Here is a 19,201-nt window from a genome sequence, read left to right as displayed (position 1 = left end):
AATGTAATCCCCGCGGAAAACAAGGGTCTACTGTACTTCAATCCTGAATTCACCCTCCCCCCCATCCTCCCAAGTATTTTAAATTGTATTTAATGTATCAAATGTGTTAAACATTTTATTTTTAGTAGTCATAAAATTCACTCATAACTGATATTTTTCATTTAATGTATATTTAGCTGACTTAAACTTTTGTTACACCATCTAAATATAAGTGTTATTTCTGAAAATTGTATAAACTTCTTGTTCACATGTAGATATTTTTAAAATATGTGGGTGGGGAGAGGGGGACTGCTCAAGTTATTGCTGCAGGTAAGGCCCATGCTATGGAAATCATTGATTTATGATAGCTATTCTGAAATAATTTATGAAATGTTTTTTTTTGGGTGGTTTCAAAACTTTAAAATCTATCATAATGCCTGTTTGAATATTTTATGTAAGTATGCCTTTAGAGCACTTGATTTCTATCACTGATTTTGTTTTTTAATAAACGCATATGACAATACAGTAGACTTTTGATAAATTGGATTGAGATTATCTAGAACGCCTCCCCCCCCCCCAAAGGAAAGGAGCATTCTTGTGAAGTGTGGAGGGAAAGGACTTTGTGTATTATTAAATCTGGATGGATATTGAATTCCCCCCTCCCATTTTCCATTATTCTTTTCTTTAATTGTTTATATTATTTAATGTCTTAATTCATATTTTCATCATTTTTCAAAAAAAATATCATCAAAATTTTCCTGGCTTAGTAGCGGTAATGTGCTGCTTTATTGTTTAATACTTTCAGTTTATGAGTTGAACTGCACCATGTCTGCGAACTCTCGCTCATGAGATAAACTTACATTACCTGCCTGCTTGTTGGCACTCTCGGCTTCAATGAGATTGCATCTGCTTCCAGCTTGGTTATTCTCTATTCCAGACCGATGAGTCCAAACAAGGACGAAACTGCAGTCTCTGGATGGAATAACCGGGCTGTCTGGTATATTGCATGTAGTTTTGCCTTAGCCCTGGATTAGGAGTGGTAACTTACTGCTTAACATCTACCATTCTTTTAATTAAATACATACCCTGCCCCTATATTTAGCAATTTTTAAAAGGTTTAATTTTTAGTGTTCAAAACCAATGGAATCTTGTTCCTATTTAAAAATTAATCATGCTTGTAAGAGATCTTTGTGGCAAGTTTTCAACTATATATATATATATATATATATATATATATATATATATATATATATATATATATATATATATATATATATATATATATATATATATAAGGGAGAGTGTTGTACCTTGGGACACTTTTCATATTTTAATTTTTAATGTCAATTATTTGAATCAAATCACATTCCCCAACATATTTCTCTGAAATATATTTTTAAAAATTCAGACAGTTTGAAAATAAAATATTGCCAGCCATTTAAAGTAAAAGTTCCAAGCTGTCCCAAGGTACAACATCCTATTGTACCTTGGGACACATCCTGTTGTACTATGGAAAAGTCTTCATGATTCAGGAAGCAGCCATATACTTGTACCAATTTTGCACCAAGTGACAAAAAAAAAAAAAAATTCATGGTAATGAATTAAATCATGAATAATGAATTATTATATAACATTAAATGTGTTTAAAAGACTACAAAGGATTAGAACATTGTTGCATGTTACTAAACATATCTCAATTATTATTAAGAACCATGCATATGTTGTTCCTTGGAATATGTCTTAAGGTTTAATATGTTTGGCTGTCCCAAGGTACAATCACCAAGTGGTTTAAGAAAAACCAAAATGGTGGTCAACCTAAATTCACTATCATTATTTTCTCATAACCAAAATATTTGAAGTACTTTTATAACAAAATAGAATTCAGTTGATTATTTTCACAAATGGATGCCTCAGTTGCCAAATCGATTAACTCCACTTTTCAAAAAAAAATCCTCATTTCTGCTTTAATAGTGCTTAATCATTTCTTAGCATGTGAATTTATATTAAAGTTTTGGTTCAGTACATTTCTGATCCTGTGATGTCAGAAAATGTAACACGAAGGCATCTTCATCACTTTTCTCGACTTTTTGTTTTATGGAGTTAATCTATTTGGCAAGTGAAGCATCCAATACAAAGACAGAAAATAAAATAAAAATGAAAAAAATATTTACTTTGGAGTGTTAATTTTCTTTCTCTCACAAAATTGTCAATTTTACTCATTTGATGCGTTAGTGGTGAAGGTTACTATTAGAGATTACAAAAACATGGCTGCTAAAAATAGATTCTTAAAAATTAGCAGTGTCCCAAGGTACAACTCTCCCCTCTTAATATATTTATATATATATATGTGTATATATATAAATATATATATATATATATATATATATATATATATATATATATATGTGTATATATATAAATATATATATATATATATATATATATATATATATATATATATATATATATATATATATATATATATATATATATATATATATATAAAGTTATATGAAAAAATATCAATGTTCTAGCATAAGTTTTCTTTTTATCAGTCTCTCTTTTTCGTCAAGTTTTAAAATCGTAAAATTCATTTCTCTCTCTCTCTCTCTTTGGTGCACTTACATTTTTACATGATTTTTTCTTTTTTTTTTTTTTACATTGAAATATTTTGAGAGACATAAGATTAATTTACTTTATAACAAAATGCTCCAAGTAGAAGAGGCAATGAAATGGCCTTTTCCTACTAGAAGCAAATCTTATTTCATAATAAGTAACTTCTTTTTGCAATGCAGTCAAGTTTCAACCTATGCAAGGGATGCATTCCAAGACCCCCTCGCATAAGTCAAAATTTTGCATTCTCAAAAAGGGTATACATACAAATTTTTTTAATAAACATACTCAATTATTTTAGACATTTCTTAACACCCCCTGAAACTGTTTTAACCCATTTCTCAACTTTATATTGCTGTTTTAACAAAAGAGCTGATTTTTTTTTTTACTGTATTTAAAAGAAAATTTGGTAAAGAAAAAAGTGGTATTGATGCAAAATATGTAGTAATCATAAAACGCAACACTAAAATAGTACTGTACAGTAGAGTCAGTAATTATATTCGATGGGCGTTTTAGTTGTTCAAGCACATCAAAAAGCTTAACCTTTTCTTTAATTGTCAGAAACTTTCTCCTTTTCTTCCCATTTTCACAAATTTAAGTTAAAAGAGTCTGCTTTGGTGAAAGTGGTTTAACGAAACTAATATTTAGTAGCTAATAATGAAGGCAATATTTAGCCCAGGCGATTCCCTTCCAAAATTTTTCTTTTTTCGAGCGAGATATTAATGTTAGATCTAAAATGAGTTTCTCATGAAAAACTCGCGTTACATTTTGTGTAAGTCGATCAATGTTGTAGCGCAAGTCGACTGTATTCTAAAACTGATACCTCTGTACAAATCTATCAGAAACACATTTCATAAGGTATAATATATAAGCTGGAAAAATAGCTTATATATTATACCTTTTTTACTTCCTTTTACAAAAAAGGAAGTATTGTATTCGCGAAAAAATTTTCACTCAAAAATCGCCCTTAATTTCCATTTTGCTCACCCCCAAATGAATGTTGAGTTTTTTTTTCGATTCGACCACATGCGGAAAAGTGCCTAAGAATGTATAGACACGCGAAATATCCATTTTGACCATCACCGAGGTAATTACAACGACTTTTCTCGTGACGTCTGTATGTATGTGCGTATGTGCGTATGTGCGTATGTATCTCGCATAACTCAAAAATGGTATGTCCTAGAAAGTTGAAATTTGGTACATAGACTCGTAGTGGGGTCTAGTTGTGCACCTCCCCTTTTGGTTGCTTTTGGATGTTCCTAAGGGGGTCTTTTGCACCTTTTTGGGGGGAAATCATTGTTAATTTCGATGTAAACTCAAGTGGCGTTATAATTTGTCGGACACTTGGCGATATATCGCCAGTCTTTTGGTCGCCAAGTTTTGTCGCCAACTTGGCGACAAATTTGGCGGAGGTTTTTTTTTTGGTTTCAATTTGGCCATTGTTGGTGATATTTAGAGAATAAATATTGAATCACATTAAAATAGCGAATAATGGGGAAATGACATTAAATTGGAGTAAAAGGAAGTCATGTGATGCACACATCAGCTCGTTTTAATACTAGATTTCTATAAATTAATTTCAAATTTATCTTTTTTTTACTTCAGAACTGTATTAAGCAACCTGTTGATGCTTGGTGGTTACAGCAGCATGAATGGTTGTATCAGTGGATCACTCCTTGGATGCAAGTGTGGTTATTCAAATATACCAAAGCAGTGGATTGATGGATTGGATACAAAAAGTAGAAATTGGCTGAATTGCAAAATCAATGCATTACTGGATATGATGGGTCTGCCTTAACCATAGAATAATTTAAATTGTAATTCATTTGTTTCATGTAATGTATCAGAATGCGTTTAGTAATTTTTTATTACAGATAAACCTCCATAGCATGATTGTACTCAACATTTATTTTTTTAAATACATAAATGGTATTTTCACCATTAAAATACAGGCTTTTTTTTATTTGGAATGTAATTGAGATTTTTTTTTCTCAAAAGAAATTGTCATAAGAGCCTCCTTTTTAAAAAAAGTTGTTAAACATGAATAAAGTTGTATACTTTTTCAACCTGTAACAAATAAGTTATTTATCAATTTTAATAACTAGAGGAAAAAGTAAGGTAGGATATCCCACTCTGTATAGATTTTTATGCCGGATTTTTAAGCAAAGGTGCTAATGGATTAGTCTTGTGCAAATGGAGACTGCTTCTTCTTTGAATACAATGAAGAGAAAAAAACGTTTACAATTCTCTGCAAATCATGAATTGAAAATTCTATTGAATCAAGTGAAAGTTTCCATGTACAGTTGATAAATCTACAATTTTAGATACATTTCAAGTACAAGGAGTAGAGCATGTCTCAGAATCCTTGCATTACACTTTTTAAGCTTTTTTTTTTTTTTTTAATCAACAGTATTGACTTAATTTTGGAACCTGATTACAATGCAATATATTTAACACGAAAAGGCTTAACGTGAAAAGTAGGTAAACACGAAATGATGTAATGGTCTGAACTGTATACTCGTCAATTTAATTCAAATCTTTTAACATGAAAAATCTCTTGATCCCCTTAGTTTTGCGTCAAACGTTTTTCACTATAATTGAAAAACAACAAAGAAGTTTGCATAATTCAAAATAATGTAGAAGGATGTGAATTGAGCTATATTGAATCTGTATTGAAGTGAGCCATGTCAATTCTCTTCATTAAACTATTGTTTGATAGTTATCAAGTGTTACTCTTGATATGAAATATTTTATATGTATATAGGTTTAGTATCTAAGTAACAATTTTTATTTCTTATACTCATGTTCTATTTTTTAATGAGCAAAACTACATTGCAAGTTATAATTAGTTTTTATGTATAATCAAAACTGTATATCTTGAGTTTCCCAATGTGTAAGAAATTTGAGGTAAAAGGAATTTTCAGATACAGAGAGAAGTTTTGATTTTTTTTTTAAATCAACAAATGGAATTAAAGTGAATGAATTACAGCTATTAATAATGTGTTGTGGTGGCACAGTGAGAACTTAAAGTATAATTCTTGAATTTCAAAACTGTTCATCAATACCTCTTCCCAAATGGGTGCAATTCCTAGAAAACTTGTTCCTTGAACAGTTCATGTGGACTCCTTTGTCTCTGGACTTGGTGGACAATAATATGGGAGCGACTTAATATGGGAGGAAACAGTAGCGTATATATGTTTTTATTTTGGAGGGGCCCATATAACTAAGACTACCCCCCCCCCCCCCCAACTTTTTTTGTAGTTTCAATTTTTTAGGAGGAGCAACAGTGCCCTAATCATTTTTTCGAGGTGGGGCAAGGACTTCATACTGTCACCATTGGAGCAACCAAAAAATGATAAGGGAGCACTCTTAAAAAATGCTCACTTTTGGTGGGTAAGTGTGGAGAGGAGTCTGGGGGTTCTCCGCCGTAAATTGTTTTGGAATTACAGTCCTAAGAAGGCAGTTTTATATGGTCTTTGGTAATGTTACAGAGAAGAAAAATTCGGGAGGCCTTCTGCAGAAATTTTTAGAATTTAAAATCTTAAAAATGCCATTATAGGCTGTAATTGTTGACGTTAGTGTAATGAATGGGGCTTTTTGGAGTTGCCCTCAATTGATTTTTTTTAAAAATAGAGCAAGAGTAAATTACTTGTCTATTTGTCCTCACATGCTAAGTAGAACTGGGTAAATGAATGCAAAAATTAACAGGAAGTAGCTCTTTAACAGTATGTTAAATGCATAGTGCTTTGGCAGCTCACCGATCAGAGCTTGGTGAAATGTAATTGGATATTTCAGTGGTACATTGTGCTTGAATTGTTAATTTAACCATCTGACAGTCTTGTACTTTACTGACATCAAGTATTGGTATTGCTTTTGCCTTGCGTATCACAAAGTCATCAGAAGAAAAGGAAATAAATGGTTGAAATTTCATGAGGTACATTCCACAAGAGATAGATCTATTTTTACTTACTTCAAGAAAGGGAGGAATTTCTGCATAAAAAAAGTACATGCCCATTTTAAAGACATGGTTCCCTTTTAGCATTTATAGATCTTTTACAAAAATTTTCATCCCCATCAGTGAGTTAAATGTTATTTAATATTATGGGAGACTAATACAGTATGAATATTTATTTAATACTAGAAAATCGCCCGTCAAGGTATGACGGGTGAAGATTGCTTCTACATTTGAACGAAGCCATTGACTGTTTGGTGATATTTTGATACTTGAATTTGTAACCCTAACTCCAGTGGATTAATCCTAAACTCCAGTAGGCAGCGTTTATTGTTGACCATTCTTTCATTTCTTCATTCCCCTGAAATGAGTCTTACCAGCAAAACAGTTACCGGATTGATTTCAGCCTTGTCACAATAAAGCCTTTCCCTGCGTGTTAAACATTACCAAAATATATTATCAAATTATCATGCCGTGGTGCAAGTTTCATTGTTGAAACTTGCAAGTTACTCGATCATTGGCTATTACATATATATATAAGGATTTTTACTTGAGGAATATTCTATGTATATTTTAAAATACTTTGGAGAAAACCTAAAGCTTTGCCTTTAAGATCAACATAGTGAACAACAATAAAAAAAAACTATATGTGTGTATGGGTATTTGTGTTTGTTATATAATTTCAGACAATCCTATGGATTTTTTTTTTTTTTCCCCCTGAAAGACATGTAGGTGCTTTGAATGAATACAAATACGAGCAATTTGCTAGTGATAGAAAAATGTACAAAAGAATGCTTTTCTTGTAAGAGCTCCATCTGTGTATAAATGTGGTTGTGTTCTCTTGCAGCTGTTATTCATCTCCTAGTCATTTAATTAACTTTCATTACAATTTTATTGAATAAAGTCTATTTTTATAAAAAAAATAAATATTAAAAATGTATATTTTTGTGTACTGTGAACTGTTATTTTGCTTCAAATACAGTATAAATTGAAACAAAATATATTAACTGTTGTGATTTTTTAAAGTTGTACACTGAATTTGTTATCGATTTCTATAAATTATTGTAAATTTTTATGTAAAAATAAATTATTTTATTTTTACTTTTTGTTTTTTCTTTTCAAGTGAGCAATATGAATATGATTATTCAAAACAACAATTAAAACATCTGTTTTTAAACATTCTTTGGATTCCACTTTATACTGATTATTTTAAACATTTATGTTTTATTATTAACTCTAAGTGCTATCTAGAAAAAAATCAGCAGCCATTTATTTTCAAGGGTTTAATTTTATTTATTTTACACTACATAAGAATTATTGAAATGAAGATTAATCAAACAGCATTATTTCTATCAATTCTTGAAATTCTGTATATTGCATACTGTTACGGGAAAATGATTCTTCAGTGTAGCTCTGTTACTGTACTCACTATAGTAATTTGCTTTTAAATAAAATTTATGTTTTAAGCAATGTTATATTTCTGCATGTGAAATTTTATAATTTATACATACAAGAAAATTGAAGGAACAGTTGTATTTTAAAAGCAAGTGTTTGCTCCAATGGAAGGTCTCTGTGACCTCCAAAAAGAGTTTTGTATTCAGCAATTTTTGACTGATTCAGAAAATTTGGGCAACCCAATGAAGCAATTTTTTTATATTTATTTTTTATGATGCCTAATGTCTTCTCATTAGATATAGGCATGTATGCATGCACAGTTTTGGCTTTTTTCATTATTCTTTTATCATTCATTAAAATTCGTGTTTAGTTATGCTTTATTTTGTGAATTCTGAATTTCCTCTCTCAAAAATATGTATTCAGGACGCTCCTGACTGCTTGTTAAATGCAACATTTAATTTTAAACTACAATGATTTTTAAGAAAGTTAAAACATAAATTTTATTCCCACGTTTAAATGCCTTGTGCTGCAAATAACAGGAAAGATCTTATCAGAAAATACAATTGACTGTTGAATGCAGCTTCATAATTCCACATGCAAAACATTAAATGAGTCCATTCTACAGGAAATCACTTTCTGTATTTAAAAAATAATAATTTGCACGTGATGTAAAAATGTCAGTCATGCAAATAAAGTAAACACAAGGATACTAACAATTAAAACAATTTAAAATTTTCAACTCTAGAGCCTACAGGGAAATTTGAATCCTAACAAAATTCTCATCTGGTGGATTTAGTTTGAATAAACTTTGGGGAAAAGATATTTTCTGTAGGAAATATGTATACAGGGTCACACACACACACACACATACATATATATATATATATATATATATATATATGGGTGTCCATTTTCAAACTTTTAAGGAGGGGGGGCTCGGATATTTTCCCCATAGACCCTGGTTTTGGTACAGATTAGAGAGTTATTAAAGTTTGACATTTTTAATAAATTATTCATTAATGGCTGAAGAAGAAATGTTTTTATATTTTTGCAAAGAAAAAAGTACTAAAAACAAGGAAATTCTAATTTCTAAGGAGGGGCTTGAGCCCCCTCCCCCCTTGCCCCCTTGTATGGGCGTCCTTGTACAGGGTTCGTATGCTCCTTCGAAACTCCTCCAATACTCCTTCATTTAGTAAATTTTTTGAAAGGCCATTCAAACTCCTTCATTTTGGTTTGAACTCCTTCAAAACTTCTTCTTTCTTAGTTCAAGGCTACTTAATCTTCCTCTATAACAGTAACTTGAAATACTTCGATCGACAACTTAAATTTGTCACAAGGGCGAAAGTATAAGGGCAATTTTAATATAGTAATTTCGTACATTTAATTTTTCATAAAGATGTGATTTACAAATTAATCATAGAAGTTATAAAAGTTGAAGGTGAAAATATTATTAGATGACTAAGACATTTCATAAATGAAATAAACCATCTTAAATAGTGCTTGGCTATTTTTTCAAATTTTATGATTATTGCTTTTCCCTCCATCACACTCTCAGCTGCAAAAATCAGTTTGTCTAATTATTATTTAAATATCTAAAAATACATAAGCAGATGTAGAATATTAAGTGATTGTGTTAAAAAATAAATGTTTAGCAAATCACCGTCATGATGTTGTAAAATGGGTCATCCACAAGTGATGTCATGCCTTGAGGGATAGACGGGTTTATGCAATTGTGACAAGGGAAATAGAGAGGGTGACAAAAAGTAACACCATGTAGTTATTATAGCAATATGTTTATAAAAAAATATGACATGTGACAATAGGAGGAGTAAGATAGTGTGACAGTTTGTGACAAAGGGGAAGGGGTTTAAACATGTTGAAAAAAAAGTGCGACATCATTTAAGGACAGCCCATTAGTACTCCTTCAAAATCTCATTTTACTCCTTCATTTTATTTCTGAAATTGAGTATGAACCCTGGTATATAAAAAAAATAGATTTGATTATTTCATTGTATTCACTTTTATGTAATTCACTTTTTTTAAACATTAACATGTATGGGAGGAATGCAACCCCTCTCAAAATTATGGGTGAACTAAATTAATTTTACTCTTAAAACTTATTCTGTTGCTCCCATAGATAGACATTAGCTCAGAAACCGTGACCGATTTTAAGCACCAAAATTTATAGCACTGACGATTTTTTTTAAATCTCAATTAATACAAATAATTTAAATGTTTGTTCAGACCTCTTTTCCTCCAGAAAAATTGATCATTTTATGTCAATTTATTAACTTATTTCGAATATCTTATTACAAAATAAGCACAAATGTTAATTGTAAAATTGACACAGTAACATCTAACAATTGTTATTGTTCGCTCTAGTTTTGAGAAAAGTATGTGTCAGAAAATATTTAGTTTTCAAATGTTCAACTCGGTTTTGGGAGAGGAAAAAGGTGATGGATATTCTGAACAAAAGCAAGGGAAATCATAAAAAATACATGCCTTCCTCCTCAAACATCACAAAGAAACCATCAAAATGAAAAGCCCTCCTTCTCCTAATGAAAAGAAAAAAATGCCCTAAAAATTTCAAAGGCACAGTCTGTGCCATGACACCTTCCCCTAGGACAGCTGCCCTGATATATGATGAAATACATTTTGCATCAACTGTTCAAAAATTCAGCTAAGCTCCGAATTTTACTACAAGTACAAAGGTGACAACCAGCAACAGACTCTGGGCCCAGCTAGGTTGGTCTAAGTCAATTTATTAGTCCCTAATGAAGATTAATGGCCCTCTTAAAGCCATCAACGCAATTACTCATTACAGCCTCTTCCGATAAGCTGTTCCAAATGCCCACAACCCTACTAAGGTAATATTTCCTAATTTCCAGATTAGCCTGAAATTTGAATACCTTAAAACTGACCCGACGTCTTGCTTTCTGTGAAAAAAATTTAACCCATTAGCATCTTTTATATTGGTAAACTTAAACAACTGAATCATGACCCCTCTGACTCTCCTTGCTCCAGGTTATACATATAAAGACTTTTAAGTCTGGCATCATAATCTAAATCTGAAAGTCCCCTTACTGGCCTAGTAGCGCTTCTTTGAACTCTTTCCTACAAAGAAATATCTTTATTTAGAAAAGGAGACCAAAACTGAACAGTATACTCCAAATGAGATCTTACCAAACTTCCATATAAAATATGGAAGGGAAGGGCACCTAAGGGGGGTCATGCACACTGCGGGTGTTTATCTCTTTAGGGGGGGGGGCTTAATTTCTTGTCAGGTCTTTCCGGTATTTGAGAGGGGCTCCCCTTGCCTTTTGCTCTTGGGGCAGATGAGCACCCCTGTAAAGTATAATGTAAATCATTGCAGCTTTTGTAATGTTGAAAAGTAAGTATGATCAAAAGTGATTTTCCCTCCTCAGTCAATTGATTAGATTTACAGGAAAATTAAAATACATTTTGAGGAATTTAAATATAGGTAATACACTAAAATTGATTGTTTGGAAAAGACCTCCCCCCCCCCCCGCCAGTACACATGGCAATTTCTAGCTGTAGAATTTCCCTAACGAACCGAATTTCAATTCAACTATACGATTAACACACGCATAGAAAACTAAAACTTGTCCTATTTTGCAAATTGGCGCGTCCGAAGTATTTTATGCGTGTGGAGTTGGATGACATGCATCGTTGCACTCAAAAATAACACACCTGCTGTTCGCATTTTTCCAATCCTTGTAAACCAGATAACTTAACATTTTGTTAACTCTCAAGTGCTTCTCCAACCAAAATCCTATTTATAGTTTCAACACTGACGACCAACCCTGTTTCCTTTTAGTAGAGGCTCATGCTCATCATCTGTCAAATGCTGTGGTTGAAATGGCTTTGCGACATATTCAACAATTCAACATGTTTTTGGAGCCCATTATTTTAAACAAAGATTAAATGGAACAAAAGAACTGAATATATGCTGAAAATTAGAATTTGTCTCGTTTCAGTATGCTTCATAATTCTCAGGAAGGTTAACTCATCACAGTGCTTCCCGAGTTCAGCACTTGCAAATTATGCTACAATGCTTTTATATCACTCCGAGATTAAACTGGCACAAAAAAACGAAGGTTAGATCAACATTTTAAAACATGTACGATTGAATCTGTGAATCAAACTCTTAGAAATTGAAATAATGCAGCCATTTTTTTAAACCCATTTTACCAACCAAGGTTTTTTTTTTCTTTTCAACTATTAAATTATTAAGCGTTGTTTAGCAGGGCCCTTTGATGCACCATTATTTTTTATTAACTTTAAAAAAAAAAATTAGTCTCATTTTTGTTGCCGAACACTGAAAGCACACATCAGAACAAATTGTTACATTCATCTGCTATTTAAACAAAAGCTGGGTGTGGCACAAAATTTACGAAAATAAAAATTGCTTCGTATTTTTTCCAAAATTTATATGCATGTCCTTTTCCCGTTAGTGCTTATGGTCAATAACGAAGGGTAAAGCTCAAAAGAACCAATCAGGAAACGGGACCTTCCTGACACAACTGACAAGTGAAATTAAAATGGCCGCTGCATCCATCCCTTCCACTTCAGGGATAAAACAAACTCCATTACAAAATACAAAAGAAGAAAGAGCACACCATCCTACTGTTGAAGAGGTAAGTTTTAATTATACGTATATTTTAATATAACTTTCAGAAAACATGTTGTTGCTGCGACTGAAACCGAATTTAGGTATTTTTAATGTTTCTCCGCGGTCGTAAATATCTGGAAAATAACTGTTTTCTTGATGCGAAGTTGTGTATTTGTTTGAGCATCATGTTGATCTTATTATAGAATGGTATAAAAATTGTTTCAACAATCATTTTCGTGTACCTTTAGAAGCAAATAGAAATATATAAGTGAATTTTAAAGTGAAGATGCTGAGTGATCATTACTGTATTGCGTGATATTTATGTCGGTAATATTACTGTATGTAAGCTAGTATGATTATGTGATGTGGAATTAGTTGGTTAGCCAAAATAAAATTACTTTTATTTTGTAACGCAATGTATTTCTTTCCCCATTTTCAAAACCCTTTTAAATTGGCTATTCAATATGCGTATGTTTACATCTGCATGGTTTAACTCGTGGATACTCCTGCATCACCACGGAACTGTTTTCATTTTAAACTTTAGTAAGAATTTTATGCTAACTAAAGTTATTAATTGTCTTTTTATTTTGTTGTTAAGCTTATTTCATTTATTTGCTTTGGAGAATATACCCTGTTTATTTACATATGAATTCAAATCTACAGATCATCGATTTTATTTTCAGGTTTGATTCATGTATTTTTTTTAAACCTCGATACAAAATTATTTAAACTGCTTTCAGTGACAAATACGTTCTGTTGCTTACCTACCTGTGACTCTTGAAATACATGAAAACAAGACAGCATTCTTGTAATGTGTTGCAAACGTGTTGTTACGTACTTTTTTTTTTTCATGTTTTAAAACCTTTCTGATCGAGCTAATTATTTGTTTTTAAAAATAAATAAAATGAGTGTGGTAAAATATTACAAAAAAACTTAAGAGTTTCGTTTTAAATGTAGTTAATGCAAAAATTCCTTTAAATTTCAAATTATTACAATGATTGTTTACAAATGATTGCTTTAAAATGGATTTAATTCTTCAGCAGACATAAAGATCCTTGCATACAGTAATGCTTTGTGTTATTTTCATATCTTTATAGTTAGAAACATTTCTAATGTCAATACAAGAGTATTTCTTGCATCGAAAATCAGATTATATGCTTTTTAAAATTTAGTGAAATGTATTTTCATGCTTTGTACCTTGAATAAAAAATTAAGCATCTTGGGGAAAATAGGTGGGAGGGATACAATCAGAATTTTAAAATCGTAATCTGAGTAATCAACTACATTTTTGTGTAATCAATGGGATGCTTGTAATCTTGTAATCGTAATTTTAATCAAGTGTTTCTTGAGTAGTCGTAATTGTAATCTAACTTTTAAGTAATCGTAATTTCTCCTTGTAATCATGTAATCCTGACTTGTTGAAAGTGACAACTTTTAAGTTGCGACTCAGCAAATGGAGGAGATGAAGCTTTTTAGTCAGAGTCTAAAGCGCTGACTGTTTAGTGGTCGTTAAGTGCTATTTGTAAGCGAGGGTCTTAAATGGGCCTATTTGGTTGATACCCCACGGTAGGTGTCTTTGGCAACGTCTCCTCGGATTTTAGGATTGGTCATCAATTTTCCTTTTCACTGGACCCTGCAGTGGGACCTTGATTTTAAGCTGTCCGTTTCATACATTATCACACTTAATATATTATACTGACAATGTTAAAATTTTCCGAATTTAACGTAACCCTTTTTCAAACATTTCGCTTAATACATTTTTGTACAAACATATCAAAATCATTTTTCTCCTATAAAACTCAGACCAGCGTTTTTTCTTTTTTTCGTTTCTTTCTTTCTTTTTTTTAAAAGATAAATTTTCTTTATAGCTGTTAGAAGCCGCTCTGGAACTCATTCTATTCTATCTTTTTGTTCTTTGAACAATCGGAGGAAATCTGCTTACAGACAATTTTCCTTCAGCTAAATTGAAGACCAGAGCTTCGTCTTGAGAATCTTTCAGAAGTTGATAACACATTATCATCTCATCTAATCACGAATTACTTTGGAATTTGATTTAACACCAACTCCTGATGAGAGTAATGAAGACGATGGGGAAAAAATGCAAGATGTACCCACAGCTAATCAAACGATTTATAGCATAAAAACTAAAACAATTTTTATTTGCAAATTCGTATGTTAAATTTGCAATTAAACTAAAAAACGAGTTTACGAAACATTGTTAATATAGAACGTGCTTTTAAGGAAATTAAGTTTAAAAATTAAAAAAGAAAAAGATTTATTTCACAAGTTCATAGGTAGGGATCAATACTTAAACTATATACAGTCGACTCCCGCTACAACGCGATTCGACTCGAACCGCGAAAAGGCTATAACGGTAATTTTTCACAAGTACCGAATTTTAGAGCTAACGCGAATTTCTCGTAGACAACACAAATTCTTTTGGAAGGAAGTATCGGCTTTGATATCGGCTACTAAATATTGATTTCTTGAAACGTTATTACATGTCTTTAGCATCACTAACAGCAAGAGTTCTCACACCAAACTAATCTACTTATCGCATTGTTAATGCACCAAATAACCACTCAGCATCTTTCATTAATTTTGTTTTTTTCATTCTAATTGTTAAAAATGGTGAAATATATGACACCTTAGTGCGCTGTTTCATCCAAAGTTTGAAGATGGGAATTAAAATAAAGTTTCTGCCAAAAAAAAAAAAGGTTAAGATTCTCGATATGCTTGAACAACTACAAAATGTGGACGGTAGCACGACAATAAGCATGCATGAATCTTCCATACATACAATTAAAAGTCAAAACAAAAAGATATCCGTAAAAGTTCAGAACTTAGTTTCAACATTGAAGCTTGCAGAGTACTGTCTAAGCAATTCAAATATGTATTATGAAAATTGAAGCTGCTCTTTTTACTGTGGATTAAAGAGATCAGAAAAAGAGGCTGTTGCATAAACGGAAACGTTATGAAAGAAAAGGCAAAGCAAATGTATTAAAAAAGAATTAGGATCTGATCATGGAGCATAAATCATCACCATCTTTTTTTTTCATCTCATGAATAATATAACTATCTACTGTACAGTACTATCATAGTGCAGCTTTTATTATTACTACATAATGTGCGTGCTGTGTTTTATTTTATGTCCCCCCCCCCCTTTGATCATTCATTTTGTGCATCTTTAAGTATTTTATGTTGAATAAAACAGCTTTGTTTCTTTTTAAAAACAGTAAAAAATCAGCTCTTTAAGTAAGAAAATGTAATGTATAGTTCAGAGAAATGCTTTAAAGCAGTTTAAGGAGTGTTTAACAGTGTCTAAAAGAACTTGGTATGTTGCTAAAAAAACCGTATACTTACATTTTTTTACAACGCGAAATTTCGACTTATGCAAGGAATCTTGGAACACATCCCTCGCTGAAGTCGGGACTCGACTGAACACAGAGTTTTAGCCCCACCCTCGATTTTACGTTTTCCCGTCTGGTACGTCTTTTTACTAGACCTAAGGATGCAACTCATTAAGGGGATATCACACGAGAGAAATTACGGGACATCGCAACCGCAATAGGAACCCATGGGTGCAAGACCTTCCGTCTCAGGACGGATTTCCATCTTGGACAAATTTCCGAGACAGAGGTCGGGACGGAAAGAAATTCGATGCCTTTCTTTCAGTTTTTACTTAAAAAAGAGAAATTGAGTGTTTGGAAAATATGCTTTAATTACTGGACCGTTCCATAACCACGAATTTACATCGATATTCTCTGGGTTTTCCACCATGGGCTTGTTTTGGTTGCTCTTTTGGAGGAGTGGCTTTTCGACTCGCGCCGTTTGACTTTTTTTAGGTATAGCTCTGTTATTTCCAACTCACTACATTGGAGACCGATGAGTTACTCGCTGTTCTCCCTGTTTTTTCGAAATAATTGGCTCTAATTGAAAATTTAGCCTTTTCTCATGCTATTTTCAATCATTCTTTCGTTTTTTTCATTTGCGTTTTTTTTTTTTTTTTTTTTGCAAACTTTACACGCATAAATGAAAATTATGTACACTCTTAAAATGTCTTAAAGAGCTGAATCTGAATCACCGATTGGGAGTGATTGCTGACAAGATGAAATGTTTTCGCCACATCAAAGGGCATCCACATACCAGGTAAAACGGAAACTATCAGGGATTTTGAATATTTCAATGAAAATGGGAATTTTGGAAATAATCGAGAGTAAATCTCAAGCTGGTTGGAAACACCGATGAGCAACCGTTCCTGCATTTTTGACAAAGACTTTAGGAATCACTAAATTCCAATGTCATTGAATCTAACAATCGCTAGAATGTAAATATGGGAGGGGGGAGGGAGAGAAAGAAAAGGAGAAAAATAACGGCAGCACGAATTTGCGAAAAAATGCTGCTTTTGCAAAGAGGGTAATCAGTTCGCAAATTAACCCACGATACTGAGGTTTTAAAAAGTTGATATCTTGGACAATCTAAGGGGGGGGGGGAGGTGTTACTTAAGGGTTATAGTATAAACTATCGAAAAACTGAATTGAAAGTCATTTTTGAAGCTAGGAGTAATTTGATATTTCTCCTCTGCAAACTCTTAAAACTTATTAGCCTGTCTTTAATGATGTAAAAGGGAGGAGGGGGAGGTTTAAAAAAAAAATCAAAAATTTAGAGTCTTAAAAACACTAATTTAGGCAATCTTTGGTGAATTTATGAGAGATGATTTTGGTGTTTTAACATGAAAATGTTTTGTAGCTGATGTTTTAAAAACTATTTGAGGCTATAATTAAATGGACTTGAGTGAAATGGCATTTGGGACCCTCTCCAGAAAAGTGTTTGCAATTGAAGTCTTAAAACTTTTAAGCTGTCTTTGGGAATGTCAAGAGGGAGGGAAATGGCTCTCTTTAGGCGAGATTCCGACACTGGAGTCTTAAAAGAGCAACTTTAGACTGTCTTGGGGGTTCGGGGTTCCCCTTTCCTAAAAAATATTCAAAGCTGAAGTATTCAGAACTCGGTTTTAGGTAATCTTTAAAAGACTTAAGAAGAGGGAATTCGAAGGCTTTCTCTCAATAAGTTTTAATATTTTCGTTTCTGAAATTTTAAGAGCTTTGTTTTGGGCTATCTTTGGATGACTTAAGGGGGAAGGGTGTAGGAAGGTTCTTTCAAAAAGTTTCCAAAATTAAAGTATTAAAACTTTTAGGCTGTCATAAGTCATGTTTATAGGTAAGAGGGGTACAATTCCTACAAAACAATTTAGAAACTGAAGCCTTAAAAATCGAAATTTAGGACGTTTGTGGTGAACTCAGAGGAAGGATTTCGGGAGTTCTCTTCAGAAAATGTTTTGATGCTGAAAATTTAAAGAAATATTGGAAAGGATACCTTGCTTAAAAAATATATCTACTTCACTGAAGCGATTTTTTATTGCTAATTTCAACACCTGCTATCTTATAAAAGAATTCTTTTTCAAATGAAGACTGTGTGGGGGAATGGTGCCAATTCATTATCATTAGTCGGCCATACCCTTCCCCCACCTTTCCTTCATTTCTAGTTTGTTGGCGCTACCTTATGTAGGACATTCCGATCAGAACTGATTTATGTTGCAAAAGTTAAAACCTTATGTCCTAAGCGATTTTATTGCTGCAATAAAAATGTTTACGATCGGCAAAAACAAATGGTGCGGCGCTGCGAACGCTTTTACCCCTAACATTATCCAACATCGTCTAAAATTGCATTTTTGGAACTTCAATTTCGAAATATTGCCGAAGGAGGGTTCCTGAACTCCATCCCTTCCATAGTGCATTCAAAAAGCTTATAAACGTTATGAAAGATGGAGTACAATTTCATTTTTAAAACATCGATTTCTGGGAAAGCCCAGAGCACCCCCCCCCCCTCCCTTTCTCTAATATTTTTGAAAGCTGTCCAATATTGTTATTTTGGGACTATCAGTTTGAAATAATTGATGTAAGAGTTTCTGAACCCCTCCTTTCCCAAAACTTTACCAAAATGGCCTACCATAGCGTTTTTTGGACTTCAATTTGAAAAATTTCTGGGGAGAGTCCCCCAGACCTTCCCTCCCCCCCTCCACTTCTTGCTGGATTTTATATTTTTTCTAATTATGATGTCAAAACGCTTAAATATTACAATTTAAAGGCTTAAAATTTAAATCAAAAAAACAGATTCCAAACCTGGCATTGTAAAATCTACAACATTAATACACATAAATTTTTCCTTAAGCCTGCATGTGGGCAGGAGGGGGGGGGAGGTGAAAATATTTTCCGTCTTGAACACATCACCAAACTTGCACCCATGTAGGAACCGTCAACGCTATCTGGAACTGGTTTTTCGTACGGGAAGTTGCCTACAGGGTTACTGCCGGTTTCGCGGACGGTTGCTTGATTTGTTCTCAATGAGGGCTACCATTTTTTAGCTTACATCCATGTGCTTGCGCTTGTTCATAGCTTTTCGTCAATTCCGCATTTGGTTATCACACTGCGTCGTGTTAATTTGACACTTATGGATGAAATTAGTAATCAAATAATTAATACAGCTTTAATTGTATGTGGATTTGTGAAAAGGAAAATGATCAAGGCAATGATTTCAGAGCTGGAGCATCAATTATTATTTCATGCAGTCAC

The 19,201-nt window shown here is 32.5% G+C and overlaps 2 protein-coding genes across 2 annotated transcripts in view; both read left to right on the top strand.

Moving 5' to 3' along the window:
* The window catches only part of LOC129227505 (uncharacterized), a 50,712-nt gene extending 43,051 nt beyond the window's left edge, over window positions 1-7,661 (top strand). Inside the window, exon 10 of the mRNA XM_054862081.1 lies at window positions 4,198-7,661. Within this exon, the coding sequence (XP_054718056.1) occupies window positions 4,198-4,390 (193 nt within the window). The 3' untranslated portion in view covers window positions 4,391-7,661. The remainder of the gene's footprint in view (window positions 1-4,197) is intronic.
* Window positions 7,662-12,465: 4,804 nt separating this feature from the next.
* LOC129228593 (uncharacterized) overlaps window positions 12,466-19,201 on the top strand; it is a 61,310-nt gene continuing 54,574 nt past the window's right edge. Inside the window, exon 1 of the mRNA XM_054863276.1 lies at window positions 12,466-12,597. Coding sequence (XP_054719251.1) covers window positions 12,502-12,597 — 96 coding nt within the window. The 5' untranslated portion in view covers window positions 12,466-12,501. The remainder of the gene's footprint in view (window positions 12,598-19,201) is intronic.

This window comes from Uloborus diversus, chromosome 8 (genome assembly GCF_026930045.1).
Source record: "Uloborus diversus isolate 005 chromosome 8, Udiv.v.3.1, whole genome shotgun sequence".
NCBI classification, from domain to species: domain Eukaryota; kingdom Metazoa; phylum Arthropoda; class Arachnida; order Araneae; family Uloboridae; genus Uloborus; species Uloborus diversus.
This window is presented reverse-complemented; position numbering and strand designations above follow the sequence as displayed.